General features: G+C 44.9%; 1 protein-coding gene across 1 annotated transcript in view; it reads right to left on the bottom strand.

The window, feature by feature from the left end:
* LOC147731320 (bestrophin-1-like) overlaps nucleotides 1-25,444 on the bottom strand; it is a 240,912-nt gene that overhangs the window by 181,205 nt on the left and 34,263 nt on the right. The window contains exons 2-3 of the mRNA XM_086958723.1: nucleotides 11,966-12,175; nucleotides 11,553-11,712 (exon numbers count right to left, since the gene is read on the bottom strand). Of these exons, the coding sequence (XP_086814849.1) occupies nucleotides 11,553-11,704 (152 nt within the window). The 5' untranslated portion in view covers nucleotides 11,705-11,712; nucleotides 11,966-12,175. The remainder of the gene's footprint in view (nucleotides 1-11,552; nucleotides 11,713-11,965; nucleotides 12,176-25,444) is intronic.

The following is a 25,444-nucleotide window of genomic DNA, read 5'->3' as shown; positions in this document are numbered from 1 at the left end:
ATCTAGAGGGCGGAAGCACTGAGCCTTTCATTTGTACTAGTGGTGTACGACAGGGGTGCATTTTGGCTCCGTTTTTGTTTTCCCTGTATATATAAATGGCCTAGAATAAGCCCTAAGAAGCTTAAATGTGGATTCACCTAGAGTAGGCAGAAGAGCAATCCCTGTCCTGCTTTATGCAGACGACGCGGGCCTGTTGGCACGCACTCCACTGGGACTACAGCGACTGATAGATGGTTTCGTGGATTTTATGAACAATTTAGATTTGTCTGCCAACCCGACCAAGTCGTACGTTATGGAGACAGGGGCTAAATCAAGGAAAAATGTTAATTATAGAATAGGCGAACACAGCCTAGAGAAGGTACAGTCCTTCTCGTACCTGGGCATTTTATTTGATGGGGGTTTACATTTTAAAGCATTAATTGAGGAGCGTTGTAATAAATTAGTGTCTAGCACAGGGACAATTATGAATTTTGGCCACAGACTAGGACGGTGGTCCCCGGAACAAATGACGAAGTTACATAACTCAATCTGCTACTCTAAAGCTGTGTATGGTGCAGAACTGTGGGGGTTCGTCGACTCCGACAAACTGCAGGTCGAGGAGAACAAATACTTGAGAAGGCTCCTCAAAGTCCCACAGTGCGTTCCCTCTTACATCGCTCATGAAGAACTGGGTCGAGCTTTTATAAGGGACAAGGTGCAGGTTAGGCCCTTGCTAGCATAGCTTTAGATCTGGGTTAACCCAGAGGCCATGCTGACCAGGCATATAATCATGAACTGCCTGGCTAGAAACAGGGGAATGAATATCCCATGGGTGAAGCATATAAAGGTTGTTTTTTAAAGCATTGGCCGTAAGGATCTCTTTCTAATGCCGACCAGAATTATAGGTCGGGATCAGGACAGGGTGAAGGAGATGTTTTTTAACTATGAAGCCTCATCTAGAGAAGATAGGGAATGGGGCAAAAAGTCAGTCAAAGCTCACAGCTTAGTGAGTACCTGTGAAGGAATGGAACCTTACCTTGCCCTCATACATAATGCCCCGGACAGATTTTTAATCACACGTTTTAGGCTCAACCTTTTGCATCATCTACTGGCTGACCCTGTAGGTTTTACTAGTTCAGTTGAGTCCAAGGGTCCCTGTGGCTGCGATCAACGATCTCCGCAGGATACCCTTCATTTTGTACTACTATGCCCCTTTTATTCATTGCCCATGTGCCGTTTTTTAGTCAGTCTGCTGAAAAAAAAAACGAATTTAGGCACGCTAAGGCGGCCCTTCTATATTTACAAATGACCCAAGACCCCTTGACCGTACTCTCTATAACGAGTTTTTTAAGGTTAGCTGTCAAATTAAGAGAGACTAGAGGGATCTGTTGAAGGAAGCCCTGCTGAAATCATGAGCAATATGTGGGGGTTGGATGGGGGCTCAATGAATTGTAATAGGAATAATCTTTGTACTTTTTAAAAAATGTATACTATTGTTATTTTAAATTGTACTTTTATGGTGTTTTTGTAAAATGCCGAATAAAGAAAGAAAAGTGAAAGGTACCACCATTTTGTAGAACGAGAGAAACAAAGAAATCTCAATCTCTCTCTTGTTGCAAAGCAAGCGACTCATCCCAGTCGTATTCCAAGAAAACAGAGACTATATGGGGACCCAAGAATTTTAACCTGCAGTTCAAGGTTTTCTATTGAACTTTGGACTACAAGGGGACTGTATTTGCTTGTTCTGTCAAATTAAAACATTCCTCTTTACTATAGTAACTCAAAATCTCCTCGTTTTCTGCTCATGCTTACTTTGCTAATCGTATGTGTACTTCTTCAAGGTGAGTTACGCCTCAGCTTCCAATATACAAATTCTGCAAAACAAGCTTGCTCAGCAAAAATTGTTGACAATTTTGTTACTTATGAAATCATGTACTAGGTCTCTGATGACCTCAGCTTGTATTCTTGGTGAGAATTTAGTCATGTGATTATTATAAAAAAATTCTGTAATTGAGTGCAAAGCTACTCCAATCTTGCCTTCCCTCTGGGAGCTTGTCTCCATTGATGGTAGAGGGTGATACCCTTGCCAGTATGCTTTGTGTCTTACAATTATTGCTATAAACACTTTTCAAGCAAAACCCAAATATGAGACAAAGTTTTCTTTGACAGTTCTTGGTTATTTGTTCTGAAAGCGGGAATTGACGGTGCTGGACTGGAACGTCTTTTGACAAATCCAGACTCCAGAGATTTATCCATAGGATGATCTTGAGTGGACGACGGCCCGGTGCTTGATACGCCAACCAGATTAGACATTCTTACATAATTAGAATTTTTTAAATGAGTCTTTTTTGAATGTATTGATTAATTGATTAAAGATTAGGTACTATTTAGTTACTTTAGTTTTGCTTAAAAATCATTTTGGTATGGAAACGTTGAGATAAAAATGATTGCATAGGAAATGGGGTTAGTCTAAGGAACTAGAAGATAAAGGTTTGGGTGATAATCGATGGAAAGAGAGCAGGATGCTCCAGATGGGTGTCATGGTTGCCTATGTCCCCGGTACAGACCCCATTGAATGAGTGTTATTAGAAGGTATATACTGGCTCAGCTGCCCCAGACCTTCTGCGAAACTCAAGGGGTTAGGGAGCAAGTGAACAAGGTTGAGTGCATTTTGCATCCTCCCTTCCATGTTGAGTGGATGTGGAAAGCTGTCAGTCCTTTCCCTTCCCTCTTACCCTGAAATCTTTCCTCCCACCCATCCAAAGGGAGGAGGCTGATACATAATCTCCCTTGTTACCAATCGCTGAACTGCTTGCTAAGTATCCTGAACGTGTGCCCTGGCCTAATGACTGGATTCAGTCGCCCATTAATGATGACCGCAATAGGTCCAGTGTCTTTTCTAGCAGCACGCGGATGCTCTTCTGCGCTTAAGACACCGGGCACAGTTGATGGGTGTAAGGTCACCATGCATGTCCCTTGGTCGCCCTTTGATCATCTAAATTTCTCTAGACAGTTTCCCAAATCCAAGACAATCCCCTGAATTTTAGAGGATAATTGTGAACAATTTTAATACTATAATCCTAATTCAACTGATGTCAATCATCTGTGTGTTACGATGCCTGAAGAACTCCGGGCCACAACAAAACTCTAGGACTTGCCCTAGGAAACCCCTAGCCACTGCTGGAGATGCTTTATTGAAAGCAGTTATAGATTCTTGCCCTACTAAAACATTGCAAACAAAATGAGGGTGAGTCTCACACTGTTCTCCGGGATTCATTGAAAGTTATATTTGACTTCATTCTGGCACTGTAAACGTTTGCTGACAATTGCACAAGAGTGTGCGAGGGCCGATTATATACAATGGCTGACATGGAAAGTGAAAAACACAGATATTACAATATTTGTGAGTGGCAAAAAATATTTTTTATTGGTTTCTGTGGCTAATCACTATATCGCTGTTCAAGAAAGAAAGACTCCGCTAAATCAGGATTGATGTATTCTCACATTCAAAAGTTTCAGAGGGAAAGGCAGAGGATGTCACAGGACTAGGAGGTGGAGTGCCAGGGAGGAACCAGGTGCAGATTCAAGAAGGGTTTGATCCAGAAGGTTATACCTCTTGTTTCAAGTGTGGTCAGCTTGGACAGTGGAAAGGGGATCGTTTTTCCTGATCAACTATGCTGTGCCTACTATCGGCTTCACTCAGTTTATCTCCTCTTCCAAAAAATGTGTCGACCAGCCCGAGAGGAGCAAACTGCTAGATACATTCTTTGATTCCCCATCAAAAAAGGGCTATGTGAGTGATCTGTCATCTGCAGGTAATCCACTTCATGCCTTATCAATGCTGGTGCTAGTCGATCCACCCTTAAAACCTCATAGTTAACCTGTCCTCCCCTCTCAGACAAAATGATCGATGTAATTGCATTATAAACACACGTGCTCCTCAACCTTCTACCAATCCTGTATCCATTCCCTTGGGTCGAATGACACACTGGTGTACCTTTCTTCTGAGACCCACCTCTCCATAAACTTCCTGGGTAAGGATTTCATAAGTAAACTAAACTATGCTCTATATCACACTAGTGATAGTGCTTTTTTGCATGTTCAAACTTAAAACATAAATGCTTTGTTGGCCGCACTTAGTGAAAAATAATGTTCTGTTACCAATGCTGATGGGAATATGTTGGCTCAAGAAATATCTTGTGTTTGAGCACAGGTTCTTACATCTTTCACAACTTCATTTACAGTTTTCTTCCCAGGAACATATAACATTACAATTTAACGTAGAGCATATGTATATACATGTGCTCAATAACATAGTCAGTTGTATTGTGTTTTTATGCACATCCTAGAGAATAAATTCCCAGCATCTTTTTTTTTCTAAAGGCAACATCATGCGGGAAAAAAAGAATACCATTGTCCTGGATTCTTATTGGCTTTATTGCGGTGTCATTGTAAATTCATATCTATTATAATATCTAACTCCCAGAGTTCTTTCATCTTTATGGTCCCAGCACACCAGCTGTATAGGCTCCCTTTTTACCACTTACCCAGTTAAGATTCAATTAAACCCAATACTCAGGCTCCTCTACGACACACAGCATCCTCGTTGTCCCGAGAGCGAGGTAGGAATCCACCGAGCTAATATGTCTAGTCTGTTAACGCAACAGGCTTGGTACTCTATTTTCAGAATCTACACAACGTATTTCTTATTGTTTAGTGCAATTGTTTAGTGCAATACTTGTAGGTCTTTAATGCTGTTGTATTGTGCAGTTTGCCTTTTGTACTAAATCCATCTATTTTTTTTTGTATTCCGCCCACTGCCACCTGTTTCATTGTTGTTGATTTATGTTCCTTTCTTCTCTCTTCCTGTACACCTTGAGAGGGAGTTTCTTTTCATGTTCTGGTCTTGCGACTCTCGAGATTCTTTTGTTACTGCGGCTCATAAGATACAACCTTAATATAGAACAGTAATTGTTACTGAACTTTTTACAAAGAGCTGAATGAAAACTGCATTAAATAAGTTAGAAAGTTATGTATTTGTTCTCCAGTCTTTCATTACTTATTCCTAGTGTTGCTAAAAAGTAAGTGTGGGCCAAAAATTCGTTCCGCTCGCGGAATTTGCTGATTTTCGGCAATTTCGCGATCCGCGAATCTCGCGAAAAATCTGAATTTTCCATGAAGCACTTACAAAATGGTAACAAAGAAATTAACTTCAACTTGGGCACCTGCTGTAACCCTGTAAGTGCTTCCTGAGCGGCACCTCCAGAGTTCGTTGCCTACTTGCAACTATTCTCTGACCCTGCTCTGACCCTCGAAGCAGGGTCAGAGAATAGTTACAAGTATGACACGAGGCTCCTGTCACAAAAATTAAACCTCAACAGGAAGCACTTACAGATATAAATAAAGCAGGTGCCTGAATTGAAGCTCAAATTCAGTAACGTTTTAATTAGCCCAAAACATTAGTGAGCACGGTCGAGGCTGGCCAAGGGTGCTTTAACCCCATATCTGCTGTCGAAAATGAGCTGTAATACTCGAGGGAGGTTTTTGTATCCATGAGTTTCTCGAGCGTGATCCCCGTATAGTTCCTGTGGCCAGGAGGCTGTTTTCTCCTCACCTGCTGCCCTGCTCGCTCTCAGACCCTTTATACACAAGAGACATGTTGACACGCATAGAAGCCCCGCCTGTTCGGCCCCGCTCCACACACTAGCAGTATCAAACGTCTTCCCACCCTTTCACAACTATGATGGACAGCTTACGCAGCTGCAGTGTAGGAAAAGCACTGTACATTTACCCAACGAGGTAGCACTTACTGATTAGCCACTAGAAAGTACTCCAGTTGAGTATAGTGCAAATGCAAAAAAATCCGCAATTTCGCGGGAAAATCCACAAATCCACCGATTTTTTTTGCGAAATCGCGGACCGCAAATCCGCAAACTTGGCCCATACTTACTAAAAAGGGTTCTTTTGGGTAGATATGCTTTCTTATTAGTAAAGCCAGCCTTTTCCAGTGCTTTAAAACAACAGAACTGAATGTGAGAAAGGGCTATCGAGCTATGGGGGGCACTTTGCCCCGGTGGTAGTGAGGGAATTCAAGGAGGAGGTCATGAGGCGTGCCAAAAATGATTGTCACACAGGGTGCCACCAGCGCTTAAGTCAGCCCTGTTTATACCAAGTTATTTTCTATATTTTAACAAGAGCTTAGCAAATATCAAGACACTTTGATTTTCCCACGTGGTTCTATCCTGATTCAATATGTTGATGGCTTCTGGATAGTTTGTGATTCTGTGCATGTTACTCACCCAATTCCGCAGACTAAACTAGCAAAGTGTAGGCACAAAACTTCTAGAGAAAAAATGGCAGTTTTATTTGCTTCCTGTTTGCAGCAGGCCATGTAGGCCGAGGACCTCCACCTTTTTCCCAGCAAGAAGAATGTCAATCAGGCCAGGCAATGGTCGACAGACACACTTTTTGTTCGGTTCAGGCAGCCAGGAGCTAGACATGTGCTAAATGCGCAGGCTCCTTGCTGCCTGAGCTGAACTTTGCCAGACTATTTCACAGCTCGGTGGGTGTGACCTCCTCTGCCTTGAGGCCCTCCCCATCGTAATGAAGGGGAGAGTCACTGATTACCTCGGATCTGGGTGCTTCAATTTTAAGGTCTGAAGAGTCAAGGGCTGAGTGTTAATCCGTGACACCTCGTCTCAGGGTGAGGTGGGGTCAGCGGTCTTACTGAGCCCATCCAACTCTATGACGAGTGAGGGACTGCTGCCTTCCGTAATGGGCTGCCACTAGGACAGCCAATGCAGGAAGGCAGAAGTTCTAACCCTCCTGGGACCTTACAGTGAAGGGACTTTTTTTGTATGTTTGGTGCATGTGTGCATGTGTATGAATGTATTTGTTAGTGAGTGTTGTGAATGTGTGTGTGTGCGATTGTGTGAATGCATGGGTGTGAGTGAGCCCCTCCCTGGTACCCTGGTAACATTATCAGCCGCCACTGCCTGTTTGATATCTAGGACGTCATCTCTGCTGAAGGCAGGCACCTGTAAAATGATCACATGTAAGCTAACTGTGAGTTATCTAGTCACTGTATCTCAATCGTGTACTGTTTTTAAGGATGGTAGGCTATCATGATCATGGATTTAAGGTTTTCCTAATAGCGTGAATCCTTTATGGGATGTGAAAAATGATACTCTTGTCTTTTCCCTGGTCCACAGAGGTAGAGCAAGCCTTTGCGTCCATAACAATGCATTGCCTTCTGCCCTTGCCCTTGGTTTGCCTCACTATACAAAAAAAACACTCTCTACTGTCATGATGGCGAGAGCTTCGACCTCAGAGTGTTAACACAATACTATGGTGACAAAAACTGATTGCTTAGTATTCAAAAGCAAGTGATGCTCTAGAAGCTGGACTGCAATGATCTCATGCCTTTAGCAATAGCCGTCCATCTTTTTAAAGTATCAGAAAATACTGTCCTTGGTTTACCTAACGCTGTTGCCTCAATTCATGTCATCATCACCCAGTCATTGGACAGAAGACACAACACCTATCAATGTCCAGTTTGTCAAGATATGAACTATTGTTGCTTACTACCTCTCATTTTACCTTGGTAAGAAGCCCTGTATTAAACCCAGGTTCATTATTTCCTACATCTCCAGATGAAGAACCACACAACTCTGTCATCACCAATGCCCTTATCACTAAACTTTACATAGATCTCATGTTTGTTAATTGTGATGCTGCATGTTATGTTGATGGTTCCTGCTTTGAGAATAATATTGGAGCACTAGTTTTAGGTTAATCTTGGCGTACCTTTGTTGAAATAGTTAAGAAACAATGATTACAACAAGTACATTCTGCCATGGTAACTGAATTAATTGCTCTTACTCATGCTGGTATTTTAGCCGGCGGCGTGGCCCATAAGCGGATGAGAGTGGACGCGTGAGCACAGAACTTAGCGCCGCCCCGTTGTTTATCCTGATTAAGGGGGGGGCAAAGCGAAGACCCCGACTCTCAAAGATGAAAGGGGAATGCGCCTGGACGATTCGGTGACCCGGAGAGTGACTGCGGAGGCGGTATTTTAGGGCGAACTGCTGACTGGAAGGAAGCCGAGTCGAGTCTGCAAGATGGCGGCTTAGAAGCTCCGTGATTTCTGCTGGATACAGTGGAGGCTGGGGCTGCTGAGATCAACCGGGGCTACCAGTGCAGACAGCCTTAATGCCCGGGGGCCCCACGTGTGCACAGCGGCGTGAATTGGAAGGTTTCTGAGCGGCGGAACCGGCTGGCTGAAGAGACACAAGTTGACAGTGTGAGCAGCCAGGCACAGAGCTGTAGCGGCAGAGACCTGGAGCAGCGGGCGGACTTGGAAGCACTGCGCTGCTATCGGGTGACCAACACGTTTGAGGTAGTCGGCAGCGAAGAACTGTGCCTTGATGCGGCACGAGGCGAAGATTGCCCGAGTGTGGAATTGGCAGCCTGCTGTAGCTGTAGCGGTGCGTGTTGAGGCACCTGCTGGCGGCGGGACTGCTGAGCAGGAGCGGCTATACCTGGGAACGACGCCTTGAGGGACGGAAACGACCCAGGGAGAGATTGGGAGCAGGATTACTGCTCCTGTCTGGGCTGTGTATCGGGGCTCGCGGTGAGCGGGTCCTCTGGGGCTGCGGGCTAGGGGAATCTGTGCACAGTGTACAGGTGCGGCCCCGTGGATATTGAGCATAAAACGTGGACACCATGGCGGCGATTGCTCGGGGAGAATGGGGCTGAGTGAGACTTGGCGCTCTGGAGCTCCATGAGCAACAGAGTGTAGCAGAAGGCTGCAGTTGTACAGAGATGGAGCGGTGACGCGACCCAGAAAGGGAACAACAATGGAGGTCTCAGCATCACGCTGGGGAAGTAGAAATAGAAATAGGTGGTTTGCCTGCTCCTGACCGGCCCTGGAGGGTAAGGCATCTCAGCTAATGGGCACTGATGCTGGAGAGCGGCTGGGCAGACACGGAGGATGACTTCCCCTCTTGAAGATCTCGAAGTCGGCGGACTTGAGTACAGTGGATTACGGAGGCTCTTGACTGACCCTGTACAAGATAGCCTACCGACTCAGTACGGGTTAACCATCACCTATGACCTTCTGTACATTATATCCAAATGATTTTTGATTCTTTTTATTTAAAGCAATGTGAGGGTCACACCCGGTAGATCTCTACAGCTCCCAAAGGAAGACTAGGAAAACAAACATTCCTCACCCGCTCCTCCACATTACGTGTGTACGGAATCCTTAAATTCTGTCAAAGAATCTCTTCTCTTTCCAGGTGACATATAAGGGGATCCATCCGAACCACCAACATTAGTCAACACACTAACTTTGATTTTTTATAATGATTTTAATTATTATTAACAATAATTCCACAAATCATATGAGTAAGAATTAGGATCATAATGAGGAATACCTCAGCACTGGAAAATAATATAATAATGAATACAAGATACTTACCAAACATTGTTCATCACACATCCCTGCCTAATTAGTCTAAAAAAAACCTTAGTTGACTTGTGGCATTATTTTATTTTATTAGTGTTTATATTGTTGAGGTTGGGTATTGTAGATAAGAAAGCAAACTCGGTACTATTGAAAAACAATGTTGAACTGCTAAAAGGCCATGTCCCGAACTATCCCACCCCATTAATGCATGCGTTGTGTCCTGCTAATAACTACATATAAGTCGACCATGAATAATTTGATGACCACTCTGTAGAATGTCATTTTAGGAATCGCTTTAGTACTTTATTATTGTCCATTTGTAAGTCTTTTTAATTGGACAATCAGATATAACAACCAGAATTGTATTATTGCCAAACTATATTATATTTTTTATTTTTCATGTAAAGGTTTTAATTAACTAAAGCATGAGATAAAAATTGTGAATTTGACGATTGTTGCTGAGCCATATAATACCTCCTGCATACCTGTAAGCCTGAAAGACTCAATCAATCATTTGTAAAGCACACTACATACCCGCGAGGGTCTCAAGGCGTGGGGGGGCCACTACTGATCGAACAGCCAGGTCTTGAGTATCCTCCTGTCGGGCGACGTGTGCGAGAGGGCCATGTAAATGTTGAACAGTGTCGGGCTGAGTGAGGATCCCTGGGGTACGCTAGGGTACACTGAGACTTCATCTCAGTGTCCCATTTGACAGCATACCTCCCAAAAAGTGGTCTTTCTCTCTGGTCTGCCCAGACAAAGCAGGGTTTTATTCCTTTTTCTCCTCAAAAATATGGAGGAAGAAGGGTCTAATGCACTTCGAACCTGTCTTTGCAACACAAAGCTGCAAACAATGCTTTAGAGATATTAGGAAGCACAAAAGTATGAGCCTTCGCAAAATTTGAATTTCACCAGCATGGCACTGTAAAAAATCAATGTGCAGAAGCCCTTTGCAGCTGTAAACATCGTGAACTTGCAAGAGAGGATGGGTTGACAAATCTCTTTCTAGCTAAAGCAATATGGGCAGAAGTGGCGATGTGGCAGACACAAACACTCTGTTTATATGAACAAAATGAAGCAGGAAGACTTGCATTATTCTGAGGACCGAAATCTAGGCCTAGTAACAGCATGCTAAGAGAACCAGCTTCTCAGTGCTCTTTAATGTACAGACATGGACCATGTTAGCATGCATTCGGAGCTATAGTGCATGCTACCGTTTTCAAACATATGGAAAAGGATGTCTGCATAGAACAGTGGGTCTCCCATTAGTTTAAAAACTGAGACACTAAGTAGACTTTGGAGTGCACATCTAAGATAGGCAGCTTTTAGGCCTGGGTGTAGTGTGCAGAGTTTTACTCCATGGAACTCCATGAAGTGACAGAAAAACTCAGCCGCGCTCATCGGAGTTCCACCAACGGCAGAGTATTTTGAGTCGCGCTGCTCCCACTGATTTTAATCGGCGGGAGTTTGTCCTGCACTGTAAAATCAGTGCAAACGGCACTCTGCATCACGCCGTAGGGTGCTGCTGCTTTCTGCTACTCGAGTAGACATTCTACTCAAGCGTCAGCTTCCTCAACGCGAGCAGCAGATTTCTCAATGCGAGCAGTCGCTACCTACCGCAACCACCCACTTTAAGAAATTTCGCCGTGAGGAGTTCCTGCGTGATTTTTGTCTCGCGAGTGCTAGCCAACTTACAGTTGGTGAGCCACGTGAGAGAAAAACCTCTGCTCTGCATCGCTGTGACAAGTTTTGCGGCGCTTTAGACGGAGCGTAAAGTGGGCAAAACTCTGCAAACTCCGCCATTGGAGCAGAATTCTTCGTCCACACTTAACTTTAGACCACTAGCCTGGACAAGGTATTTAAGTTTAAGATATGTAATGTTAACTAAGTATGTGGTTTCTATTTCTAGTGTGAGGTTACAAACAAAACAGTGTAATATCAAGGGTAGATTTATCTATATTATTAAGCCTGCCATGTCTTGCCCCATAAGGACTTCATAGATAACACAGCAAGAAAACAGAACATGTCAACCCTTTGGGTAGTGTAATAATATATCAGGAATCACCAAGAATGATAGAAAACTCTAACAGCATTGTTGTGATACCTGTAGATGCCACTGATGAAGAAGTACAAGGTAATGAAGATGAGGAACTCGCGATACAGAAGCTTGTAGATACTGCCTTTCCACTGGATTAGCAACCGAGAGAAGGTCCCCAGGCGGGCATCTGCAACCTGGCTAGTGTATGTCACCGTCATGGCAAGACCTGCAGTAAAAAGAGAACCCAAAGAGAGAACAGGTGAAAATCTCGAAGCCTGCCACTTAGGCTGTGCATAGAAGCATTTCTCAGCCCAGGATCTTGTTAGAGCCACGTATCAGAAGTACATGAAAAAGACAAAGAGCAAGTGAAGAATTCAAAGTGGGCAGGAATCCTCTACTGGTATTTGGGCAGAGAGATCATCTTTCTGCACATATCATATTCCACTACTCACTGGATTTTGGTCAGGAACATAACTCACTTTAACACCTTCCAAGAAAACAAAGAGGGCTAGTCTTTTTCAAACACTCTACACAATCAGCGCTGGAGCAGAGTCCTTGGGCAGAGATGTCATCTTTCTGCAGACTTCCTGTTCCATCAATGGCTCTTCGGATGGGGAAATAACTCTTTCCAACAGTTCCCAAAAAACCCAAGATCGTCAGTCGTTTCCATGCAGGCTGCTCAATCAGAGCTGAAGCAAAAATGGTAAACAGAGGATTAATTACATTTCCTGAAATGATGGATACCGAAACGTGAAATGTGATGGATACCGAAATGGTGGAAGGTGAGTCGCATGTCAAGTGAGCCTCTGAAAGGCCAGTAGGTCTGCAGCAACTATGAACAAGTTAGGCACTGCTCCTCCAGCCATTGTGGCTGTCTGTCTAAAACTCTTCTTACCTCACTAAAGGAAAGTCGGACTAATAATGTGTGTACCAAAGATAATAGAAAAAGGGAGGGGGTAAGGAGCAAGGAGAGAGAGATCGATAGAGAGCTATTAACAGAGAGGGAGAGAAATTGAGACAGAGAGTTAGGGAAACAGAGATAGAAGATTGCTTGGCTGAGGGATATGTGTATTGGTGTGAGCATATACATCCTGTCCTCTCCTCTGTTTAATGGCATTTAATTTTCTTTAAACAATGACAATTATCGTTAGTGTTCCAAGAAATCATTGAAAATACTGCATTGATGTCAGAGGTTGAAAGCCTAGTTTTCTGGTTGTTGCAGAGTCACTGCCTTAGAGAATTCCCCATAAGAGGATTTCAAAATGAATACAGGTGCCTGGTTTAACTAATTAGAAATCTGAGCATCTGGTGCACATGTCTAACCCACTGTACTTCAGAGGTCACCTAAATAATCCTCAATAGAGGTACATTTTCAGAGCTTCAAGTAGTTGTATGCATTGGATGCCTCTGATCAGTCAAGGCCTTGCAATGTAGAGCTCCCTCCTCCTATATCCTAGCAGTAACTGAGAAGCACTTACCTCGGGATTTCCGTCTGCATGCATCCTATAAATAAATGGGAACACTGCACTCAGGATCTCCATCCACCTGAACCTATCAAGGTATGGGAGCACTGTACTTGGGGCCCCAAAAACCTGAATCCGACCAATAACTGAAACCAATGCTTCTCCATCTACCTATATATCCTTCAAAAACTGATAAACAATATACCTGGGATCTCCAAACAACGGTGTCATATCAACAACTGAGAAACAATGTACTGAGGATCTCTTCCCACGTGCATCCTATCAACAAACCAAAACACCGTACATGGGGTCTCCAAAGACCTGCATCCTATTTATAACAGAGAAAGATGGTACCCATGCCTCCATCCACCTATATCCTGCCAATACATAGGAACACTGTACGTGGGGTCTCCAAAAACCTGTAAATGACCAAAAACTAAACACAATGGATCTCCCTCCACCAATATCCTTTCAATAACTAAGAAACAATATACCTGGTCTCTCCGAGCAACTCTAATCTATCAACAACTAAGAAACAAGGTACTCGGGATCTCTACCCACATGTTCCCTATCAATAAACAATAAAACTGTACTTGGGATCTCCAAAAACCTGCATCTTATTTATAACAGAGAAAGATGATACCCATGCTCCCCACCCACCTATACCCTTTCAATAATTGCAAAATATACCTGGGATCTCCAAAGACATGTATCCTATTAATAAATGAGAAGTAGTGTACTCAGGACCTTCATTCACCTAAAACATATCAATAATGAACAAACATTGTACTCTGGATCTCCACTGAACTGCATTCCTTAAATAGGTAGAAGTAAGTTGCATTGCCGTAGTTCACTGTCCAGCTGTTCCTGTTATCTTTATTGCCAGTACCCTTTTCTATCAGTACCTGCATTCAAGTGTATGAAATCTGTAAACTTTATTATCAACATCTACATGATACAAAAGTCGTTATCCGAAAGTATAGCCTCAATAGCGGAGAGGTCCTGAGGCATAGGTTTACAACCCTGTATCTACTTGTATGCATCAGTGACTGAGACACTCTTTTCTTTCTTTATTCATTTATTTAAAGTTTTGTATAGCGCGAACATGACCCAGAAGGGTATCAGAGCGCTTTACATACGGTTTAAGTAGACAAAGGAACAGCTAGGGGGAAGAAATCAGGGAGACAGGGGGACAAAATACAGCAGGCACAAGATGAAATTGAGGAGGACAAAGGAGGCAGGTTGGGAGAGACCGACACGTAGGGTAATAAACAACAGGAACAAGCGAGAGCGAGATAGTATACAGTAACTTAGCGGCATGAGGAGGGCTTTGGCGCTCTTTCCCTCAGCCCTGTTAATGACTGGGGCACTCTGCTCTGTAGTTTCACCATTGTGAGAAAATCCAACACTCCACCACAATTACCAACATTTTATCGTTTTCATGAACATGTTCCACTTCATTGAAAGCTGTTCTCGGTCATAGAAGCAGTCTCTGCCATGCTTATCATATGGATTTATAGCTGCATTTGGACTGGTCCCATCTTACAAGCAAATGTTTTCGGCATCAACAAAGACTGGCCAAGAGCTCTATCACCGTTATGTCTTGAAATGAGTGGGTTAGTATGTTGTGATCCTGATATACTATAAAATAGACCGATATGAAAAATAAAGAAGCCATGTCTACTTCACTCATACTTATGAAGAACCACTTTCTCGATACCACAATGCCTTGTGAGTATCCACTTAGTCTTTCCCTCCAGAACAGAAGATTAACGCCTTAGCTGCAGCCGTTATTTCGGCGCAGTGCTGGGCGTTCCAAAGAGTGGGCGGGGCCGCGTCGGCCGTTGCACGTTCGCAGCACCATCCAGGTAGTGCTCCGAACGTTCGGCGGCCGACGGCAGCAGCTATGAGGTTAAGTGATCCTGGAACAGAAATTACCCAGAAATGGGGTCGTGTTTAATTATTAGTTTCTATGACATCCAAAGGTGTGTGACTGGCAGATAGCATGGTTATGAGTGCTTCTCGGTTTGGAAGTCGAGTCATACTTGTGTCCCTCTCAAAGCACCATACCTAGAATACTGCCTTTTTCTCACTGGTAAAGATAATCATCCCATCTCTGTAGACTAAACCTGTTCCTTAGCAGGCCAAGGGATGAGCTGCAGGTGCAGACCCCAGATAAAGCTGTTCTTATGGGATTCCTAGGGACTAGGTTTTTCTGTTCTGTTTCTCCTTGAATATGCTGGGCTCTAAGTGGACTAAACATATTGTCCAAGTCTGCAGGAGTGCACAAGTAAGGCCTTATTTAGGGTTTGACAGATGGGAAACTATCACAAATAATTTGGATGTTCCGTCTGCCGTATTACCAGTGCCTTATGACCTAAGGCACTTGTAATATGGTGGACGAGATATTCGTAACGTTTTGATGACTTATCCCATCCGCCAAACTCTAAATTAGACTCTTCAACTCAAACATGATCAGGAGGATTCTTCAGTGACTGGGCTGTGGAGTGGCTGGCGGCTTCACCTTGGCTGGCGTCAATGGGCTAAAGGTGAGCGTAACTAAGTGAGTCTACCACACATCTCAGATTTGCACGCAAAGTATCACAGTTAAGCAAACAAGACACAGGACACAGGGTAATTTCCTGCCCTTTTAATTGCCAGAAAGGAGCTGGGTAAAACTGCAGGATCCCAATGTCTGAAGGTGTCTGAGTAGAAATGGAGGAACTGACTGGCCTGTTCTATTCCGGGGTTGAGATATCATTACCCTTTTTGACAGGTTCTTGATGCTGCTATAGCTATCACACTGAAGCCATAACCAGAAGGCACAGGGAGCTAGTGGCGCATAAAAAAACCCTCTCTGTAGCAAACTGAACGATATTCAACCTAAAGGGATGACCAGATGAGGTTCCCTGAAGCCAGGTTCATACTCCTGATGTGGCACCGAAGGAAGAACAATGCAGCAGGGCTCTATTTAAAGCAAACGCCAATCCGTTACTTTACAGATTTTCGTGACAATTGCAGGAAGGGGGCGCCATTTTGTGGGGTGCTTTATCTTTATTGCTACAAGAAGTCACCCCCTTAAGAAGTGCTTGCTAAGGTGTGTAAGGTTAAATTATGGGCTTCGAACCAGGTGTGGCAAACATTGTGCGCATAGGCATGGCATGTTGCAGAGAATGTATGAATAGATGTGGTTGTGCATACGTACCATGTGTATTTAGTATATCGTCATCTTTACCATACATTTATTTGCATAGGAATAACCAAGTTTCACTGCTCCTTGAAATTTAAGGTTTTGTCAAATTCTCTATTCTGGCAGGCATGACGTTCAGGGGCTTAGATCTGTGAAAAGACAAAGAGACCACATATTTGTGACTTTTTGATGGGAAGAATGAACAGAAAGTGGCAAAACTACAGTGGAATTGTCTTCTTTTGTCATAGGTGTTGAGTTTATGTTGAAGGAAAGTCGGACTAGGTTTGTGGACTGAGGAATATGCGATGCACATTGCTTTAAAGGTGATATGTCTAGTCATAGGCAGCCAGTGCAAGTGAAATGCAATGGCTGGTGTGATGTGAGCTGTGAGGGATAGATTAAGGAGCAGTCTTGTGGCTGCATTCTGAATTGTTTGGAGCCTGTGAATTAGGAAAATATGTGCTCAGAGTTATAATCAGTTTTCATAGTCCGGGGTGGGGGGGGGGGGGTGGGGGATGGGGGCTCCAAAGTGAAAGCCAATTGAACTTTTTGAGGGAGCTTGGGTATGGGAAATTCAAGGCAGGCTTCTCATCATTTAGAAGCTTCATTTGGAAACTTGTAATACTGCTGATAGAAAGGAGAGGCTGGTTTCAAGTTTCAAGTTTTTATTGGTTTAGCACAGTTACTTAAAACCATTGCTGTACAAAATCTACTTTAGCACGGGTATACAATTTAGCTTTTAACACGTTTATCAAATAAAACAAGGCTAAAGAACAATTTTCAAGGCTTAGAGACCGATATGGTTATTGAAGAGTAGCGTTATGGTTGCCTGTGTGAACGCTTTGCTGTGCTTGGCCAGATAAAATAATTAGGACAGAGAGTACTGGGCCAAAGTATGGAAAAAGTCTGTAATGAGTCTTTGAGGGGGAGGGGGAGGAAGCATGGCAACCAAGGGAGGTAATAGAAGATTGTCCAAAAGTCTCACAAATTTTCCAAACCTTGCGAGCACTTGAATGTCTGTAGAGGTAAAGCACAAGGTCGAGGCCTCCCAGCACGTCCTAGCGCCCCATTTTAAGAACAGGGGTTTCAAAAGGGACCTTCTGGAGACTGCTAGTGCCGGGCAGCAGCACAGTAGATGCACCCATGATTCAGAGTGGTATTTGCACAGCCTGCAAGCCCCCCCCTCGCTTGTTGGGGCCCATTTGTTGAAGGCCGTCGAGCGCAGGCCTAGAAGTCGCATAAACATTATGTTCTTCAGAGCCACTTTGCTTAAGTTTCCCTGGCAGTATGCTTGTGGACGCCCAAGAAGATACGAAGAGTTCAAGGGGAGCAGAATGGTTGATGCCTTTAGAGCCTGCAGATCCATGGACTGAGAAATAAGTTTAACTTGCTTATTGATGGTGCTTTTCCAGGCCAAGTATGGAATAGTGACTGAGAGGAGAGATGACTTGGCAATCTCTAACACTCTTATGGCCTTTGTAATCTCGGTATTCCAGGGATTGCCAGGGCTAGACAGGATTCCTTTTAGCTGGAATTTAAGAGTGTTATCACCTGCTTTTAGGGTCCTAATGAAATATTTCAGGATGTCGGCCTCGCAGTGAAGGGATTGTCTTTGTAGGCCCAGCTCCAATCGTAGTCTTGCCCGCTGAATAAAACTTGGCAGATGGAAACGTTTATTGTAGGTGGAAATTTGGGCGAGCTCAAGACTGGAGGAGCACGCACCAGGAAATGCCTGGTGTGCGCAGGCTAATGCAGGAAGTAGAATAGCTTTAGTCACCTTTAAGATGGCTTCGGCAGAGGGACTGCTCAAAGTTTGGTTCAGCCAGGTCAGGGAGTATGTAATTGCACCTGCTCTCTTTTGCAAAGCAGCTAGGTGAGCTGTAGGCCTGGACGTCTCGTTGAACCAGACTCCCAGGTAATTATATTTTGCTGTTGTATTAATCATGACTGGCCCGATGTTCCATGCCAGCCTTTTCTTGTTCTTGCATCTGCCAAATACCAGTACCTTCGTCTTTGCCTGGTTGATTTTCAGGGCATTGGCGGAGTTATATATATGAAGCGTACTTAACCCCTTCAGCGCGGCGCGAATTTTCGCGCTGTGCTGAAGGTTCTAATGAGCCTATCGGCTCATGACGGAACGGTTCCGTCATGAGCACAGCTCAACCGACGCTCATGACGGAACCGTTCCGTCATGAGCATGGAAGGGGTTAATGCCCGTAGGAGACCCGATTTTGCTTGGTACATTATTACAATATCATCTGCATATTGAAATATGTGAAGAGGCTTTTTAGCGGATCCCAGTTTTGGCAGGAGAAGATTACTATTCTCCAAGAATATGCCGAGATCGGCTGTGTAGAGATTGAACAACAGCGGGGCAAGAACACAGCCTTGCTTTAGCCCATCTACAACGGCAATTCTTGAAGAGAGTGTCTTTGGGCTGGTTTTAATTCGCACCTACGTGTTCTTATGCAGGGAGATTAGTGCACCTAGTAGGTCATGCGGAATCCCCCATTTGTTCAGCTTCCTCCACAAGATGTTCGGGGCCAATTTGTCAAAAGCTGCGCTGTAGTCTATAAAGTAGCAGTAGAGTGGAAGATGGTTTTTTTGTACTGCTTTTTGACTCAGAGCGGCTAGAGTAATGATGTTGTCTATTGTGGAGGCCGTTGCCCGGAACCCAGTTTGGTAGTATGGTATTATGTTATTTTCTTCGACCCATTTTTCAAGCATCCGAAGAAGACATCGAGCATATGCCTTTGCCTCCAGGTCTAATAGGGCAATAAGGCTGTAGTTAGCCGGTGACGCAGGGTCACCTTTCTTGAATATGGGGCATAGAATCGAACCTAACCAAGAGTCTGGGAGCTGGCCTGTCGCAAACACTTTGTTAAATAGGGGAGTCAGAAGGGCCACCTACTCTTCCGGGGCGCATTTAAATAACCCGGCAGGGAGTCCGTTGGGTTTAGGAGCTCCGTCTTTTTTCATGACTCGCAGATACTTGGTGATCTCGGCTGCAGTGGTCAGTTCGAAAGTTTCTGTTTGAATGGAAGCAGCACGATCTCTTAGTTCTACCACCGCTGGGTCCCCAGAGTCACTGCGATAAAGAACGGACACATGCAGGGCCTAGGCTTCTTCACAGACTGCATTTCCTCTCGTCTTGTTGGTGGAGCGGAGTTTGTTCATATAATTCCAAAACTGGGACTGACTTTTGCCCCTGAGAAGGGCGAAGATTTTTACCCACTCAGACTGTTCTTTGAGTCTCTTGGTCTCCCATAAGGATTTCTTGTAGGTCGTTCACAGCAATGCCACCTTTTTAGAGGTGTGCACGGTTCCAATCAGTTTGTGCTGGCGGACGGCCTTCCTGAGGGTCCTTCTTTGGGAGGCTAACAATGGGTTGTGGGTTTGCTTCGGATGTGGCCGGTGTGTTCTATGATGGAGCACGGGCCCTGCCAGGAGATCCTGTAGCTTAGCAATGGAGTTATCCCACCGGTGGTGTGATTCTGTCAGGGCACTGTGTCTGAAGTTAAGTGTTTCGCACTTGAGCCAGGTTCCCACCTTGGCCGATCCCTGTGAGTCCCATTTGATTCTTCTAACCTTGGTGTGCAATTCAGCTCGCGTTGAATGCCCCACTTCTGTCGTTTCGAGGGCGACTTGCACTTGCTGGTCCAGTGTAGCCACTATGGGGTTATGGTCACTCTCCAAACGATAGGGAATTTCCATTCTGGCCAGACGATTACCCAGAAGCGGGGAAAGAAAGATGTAGTCAATATTTGAGATTTTCCTGAATGTTGACAAGAAATGAGCATCTGGGTGCAGTTCCTGCGAGATTTGCTAAGCTGAGCGGAAGTTATGGGTTGTTAGAAAAGTGATCATCGCTTCTTGCTCTTTGTTTTTCCTTGCTAAGACGCCGTTGGTTGCGAGGTCTTTGATGTTAAAGTCTCCTAATAGCAGTACCTCCGTGGATGCAAATTCCGCTAGAAGGTCTACCAGTTGTTTTATCATTAGATCCGTTGCAGTTGATTTTGCGGTTTTTGCTGTATTATGATAAATGTTAATTAGGAGGATAGTGTCAGGATCTAACAAGGCGCCTACCTAAAGTCTATGGACTTCAAATCCCACAATGCCTATACAGGGGGCGGGGTCCTATAAAAGTCAGGTGGACCCATTGCTTCCTGTTAGTAATTTTGTATTCTATGGTGCTTGTGTGGCTATCCAGACTTTAGTATCCTGGCTTCTCTTGGGACTGTGTTTGAGAAGCGTTGCTTGAGTATTTTTGCTGACTACAGCGCGTGTGCTTTGGAACGCGCTGATTTCCGAGGATTCAGTGGTCTGTCAGTTTCGGCGGGGAAGGAGTTTCCCGTATCTTTGTTTTGGGACGCACGCTGTTTGATCTAGCCGCTCGTCAGCGGACTGGGAGTCTACTCTCAGAAGACGCGCGGCAAGGAAGAAGAAGCGCCTTGGGTGCAGTAAGTAATAACGCAGCGCGTGATGTTAAACGCGCTGCGGTGAATGTTAACGGAGACGCTCCTGAAAAGGAAACTGTGTGTCACAGAATTGACATTGATGAATTATTGCCTGTGAGTGATCTCGCCGGAGAGCGGAGTGCTGTGGGGAACCCTCCGCGCATTGCCGCTACGAAGTACGGCACTAGTGTCATAGGTGTTCATTTTACCCAAGCGGAAGATCGTGGGAAGGCCTACATCTTGCCGTATTGGGGAGAACTGTGATATTTGTTAGAAGACATTTGTGGATAATTGGAAGGAAGCGGAGGACAGTAGTAGGAGGCTACGTCTTGCCGTGTTCCTAAAAGAGAACCTTACTTTTATGGGCAACACTAAAATACTATTTGGAAGAGCATAACTTGTTTTGGTTTTGAATACACTTAATTTGGTGGAGGATACTCGTTTCTTTAAAGACTCTTTCTAACCAAGGAGGGGTAGGTGCTGTTTCTATACCATTATTATACACCGTCAAAAGCAAGAGGAGTGTTTCAGTACTAATTGTTGTTTACCATCCTTAGGAAACCTGTGCAGATAAACTCAACATTGTAAAGGGAGGAGGCTATTCACAACCAGGATATACAGGGAGGTGGAAGAGAGCATTGGTTCTAGAAAGGTGAACCCTTTTCAAATAGTACTAAAAGAAGCAGGGAGACAGGGATTTGAAATAACAGTACTAACCTGTGCATTGTTTTGTCTTCTTGTCTTTCAGCTATCCCTTCCCTGCAGACCCCTTCCTTTCCCTTCCTTGGTCTCCTGTTTTTTCCCTCGCCCTATCGCTCGAACCCACTGTGTTTTTTAAGCCAGTGTGTTGGTGAGATCGGGAGGTGGAGTTTTATGTGCATCAGCCGGATCCTGCAGTGTGGAGCCTGACAGAATTACTAACCCACGAATTGCATACTGCCTGGTCCGGCTGGGGTACATATGGCCACCTTGGACGATGTGTTGAGGGCTTTGGTCTTAGTTCAGCAAGAGCTAGCGGCTTCCAAAGCGGAAGCTGTAGCTCTGAAGGATAGGGTTGAGCAATTGTCAAAAAACCCTTTTTCTTCGGGGGCACAACAGATTCAAGTTACTGTACCTCCCCCCATTCCTTTAGCTACGCCTGAACGATATGGAGGGGATCCACGCAAAACACAGGCCTTTATGACACAAATTTTGCTGCATTTTTCATGCAAGCCGGCGTCTTTTCCGACTAATCACTCTAGGGTGGCGTTTGCCCTGTCATATTTGGTGGGGGATGCTGCTAATTGGGCGGTGCCCTTAGTCAAAAACGACGATGCCATGCTGTCCAACTGGAATATGTTCAGGGAGGAATTTGAGAAGGTTTTTGACAGAAGGGCCACCAATTTCAGTGCAGATAAAGAGCTGTTGTCATTACGTCAGGGGAGAAGCGATTTAATAACGTATTTGACTACTTTCAATCGCTTAGTAGCCGAAACAGAATGGCCGGAGGGTAAAAGAATGTCCCTGTTCTATCAGGGTTTAAGAGATGAACTGAAGGACGCAGTGGCGCATATAGATCCACAGCCAACCACTTGTATTGACATGGTGAATCTGGTGTTGCGGTTGGATGGTCGTTTGACTGAGAGGAGTGGGGATAGAAGGAAGTGGGACAGGGGCTATGCCCGTACTACAGGGTTTCCCTCTAGAGCTACGGGTTCTGCAGAGTCAGGGGTGGAGCCAATGGAGATCGGAGCGATTAGGCCCCCTTTATCGAAAACCGAGAGAGAGAGTAGAAGAGTACAGGGGCTCTGTATGTACTGTGGGAAAAAGGGACACTATGTAAGAGAATGCCCTTCAAAACCCAAGACCTCTAATACTTGGAACAAGAATCAAAGGGTGGCAGCGTCTAGCACGGCAAGGGAGAAGGAAGAGGTGCAAACATCATTGCCTAAGGCGGAAGAGGTTCCCGATTGGAAACTCACCTCCTTGGCTTCCTCTGGTATAGGAGAAACTGAGTCCCATTTGGTGTTGGAGATGTCCTTGGAGTGCGAACAAAAATCCCATCTGGTGATGGTGATGTTGGACTCCGGGGCGACAGGAAATTTCATCGACAATGGATTGGTGGATCGATTGGTGTTGCCTAGGGTACCTCGAGGTAATCCTGAGGAGGTATTAGCGGTTGATGGGCAGCCCATTAAGTCGGGTCTAATAACCGAGAAGACAGCAGAGGTGGAGTTGTCTATAGAGGTATCCGAAGGGAGACACGTGGAGAAGGTGGAATTGAACATCATAGATGCTCCACAATATGAAATAATACTGGGAATGCCATGGTTCACATACCATAATCCGTCCATTGACTGGAAATCCCGTACAGTACTGTTCTCTTCTGGAATGTGCAAGGAACATTTGGTGCCTTATGTATCCTCTCCAGGGGCAGTGTTAGCCTTGCAATTCAGGGTGGCTACAGCGGCAGAGAAGGAGGTAGTGCTTCCGAAGCAATACGAACTCTATCATGAGGTCTTTAGCGAAAGCAGAGCCGAGAAACTACCGCCTCATAGGGCCTATGACTGTAGGATTGATTTAATTGATGGGGCAGTAATTCCTACATGTCGGGTTTATGCATTGTCCGTACCTGAAACAGCTCATTTACGGGAGTACATTACTCACTATGAGAGCATTGGATTTATAAGACCTTCTCGTTCTCCCGCTGCCTCTCCCCTTTTCTTTATAGCGAAAGCTAATGGGGATTTGAGGGCATGTGTGGACTACCGCGTCTTGAATAAAAATACCATCCGAAACCGTTATCCTCTCCCCCTAATCACCGTGTTGATCGATCAGGTGAGAGAAGCTGTGATCTATACTCGCTTGGACTTGCGGGGGGCTTATCACCTGGTCAGGGTTAGAGAGGGGGACGAGTGGAAGACGGCTTTCAAGACGCGGTATGGACTATACGAGTATCTAGTTATGCCGTTTGGGCTTTGTAATGCCCCCGCGGCTTTTCAGTTTCTGATTAATGACGTGCTAAAGGAGTTCATAGACTTGTTTGTGGTCGTGTACATAGACGACATTCTGGTGTACTCGATGGAGGAAAGGTGTCATGTGGAACATGTTTGCAAGGTGTTGGCCAAGTTGCAAGAACATAGCCTTTTTGTAAAGCTCAGCAAATGTGAGTTTGGTGTGTATAGTGTAGAGTTTTTGGGAGTAATGATCAGTCCATCGGGGTTGCAAATGTCGGAACGGAAGGTGGAAGCAGTGCGAGACTGGCCGGTTCCGAGAAATGTGAGAGAGGTCCAGAGCTTTCTGGGCTTCGCGAATTACTATCGCAGATTTATTATGCATTTCTCGTTGACGGCGGTACCTATTACCAAACTTCTGAGGAAGGGTAAGCCTTTCGAGTGGACAGTGGAAGCCGGGGAGGCTTTTGAAACTCTAAAAAACTCATTCACTACTGCCCCTGTGCTGTCACATCCCAATCTAGAACATCCCTTTATTGTTGAGGCAGACGCTTCGGATGAAGCTATCGGGGCGGTGTTGTCACAGAGAGATGGGAGTACAGGGCAGTTGCACCCGGTGGCCTTTCTGTCAAAAAAGTTGAGTTCGGCGGAACTCAACTATACGATAGCGGAGAAGGAACTACTGTCGATAAAAAGGGCTTTTCAGGAGTGGAGGCAATACCTATGGGGGGCACTACATACCATCACTGTGTACACCGACCATAGGAATTTGCAATTCATGTCATCCGCTAGACACTTAACACAAAGGCAAATGAGATGGATGCTTTTTTTTGCCGAATACAATTTTGTGGTTACCTTTCGGCCGGGGTCTGAAAATAGAAAAGCAGATGCCCTATCAAGACAGACAATGCCCACTGATAGCGTGGAAGAAACACAGGCCATCATTCCTGAAGGGAAAGTTCTGTGTATAGTAAGAGCTGAAACGTTTTTGGATGAGGTACGAACATATTCGTATCCTGGAGGATGGATGTCATGGGCTCATGGCATAGCAGAAAGGAGGGTGAGAGATGGTTTGCCTTTTTATCAGAACAAATTGTTTCTGCCCTCAATACCATTGCAGAAAAAGGCGTTTGTTTGGGGGCATGAGGGAGAGCTGGTGGGACATCCTGGTGTTCGTAAAACTCTTGAAATAGTCCAAAGACACTTTTGGTGGCCTAATCTGGGTAAGAACGTCAAAGCATGGGTAGCGCAGTGTGACACATGTGCCAGGGCCAAGGGACTAAACTCTAAAACAGCGGGGAAGCTTATAACCATGCCTACTCCCAAGCAACCCTGGCAACACATTAGTTTGGATTTTGTGTCTGGCCTTCCATTGGACAAGGGATTTTCAGCTGTGTTAGTGGTAGTAGACAGTCTCACTAAAATGGGACACTTCATCCCTTGCAAAAATCTACCGAACGCTAGTCAGACGGCGCAACTTCTAGCTAGTAATGTTGTCCGTTTGCATGGTATTCCCAGGGTGATCGTGTCCGACAGGGGGCCCCAGTTCATTGCCAGGTTCTGGCGCATGTGGTGTCGCGCCCTGAATATTGAGTCTAATCTGTCTACCAGCTTCCACCCACAAACAGACGGGCAAACAGAGCGACTGAATCAGACCCTAAAGAAATATCTGAGATGTTTCTCTAAAGAAGCACATGAATCCTGGGTTGATCTGTTGTGGATGGCGGAGCTGGCTTACAATAACTCATGGCATAGTTCAACAGGGATGTCACCTTTCAAGGCTACATTTGGATTTGATGCTAAAACATTGCCGATTGACATACCACTCGATCTCCAAGACCAACCCTCAGTCAGGGAAAGGGTACTGATGTTGAGGAAGGTACATAAGGGAATTCAGATACATCTGAACAAGGCC

This window comes from Lissotriton vulgaris, chromosome 2_1, assembly GCF_964263255.1.
Source record: "Lissotriton vulgaris chromosome 2_1, aLisVul1.2, whole genome shotgun sequence".
In the NCBI taxonomy this organism is placed as follows: Eukaryota; Metazoa; Chordata; class Amphibia; order Caudata; family Salamandridae; genus Lissotriton; species Lissotriton vulgaris.
This window is presented reverse-complemented; position numbering and strand designations above follow the sequence as displayed.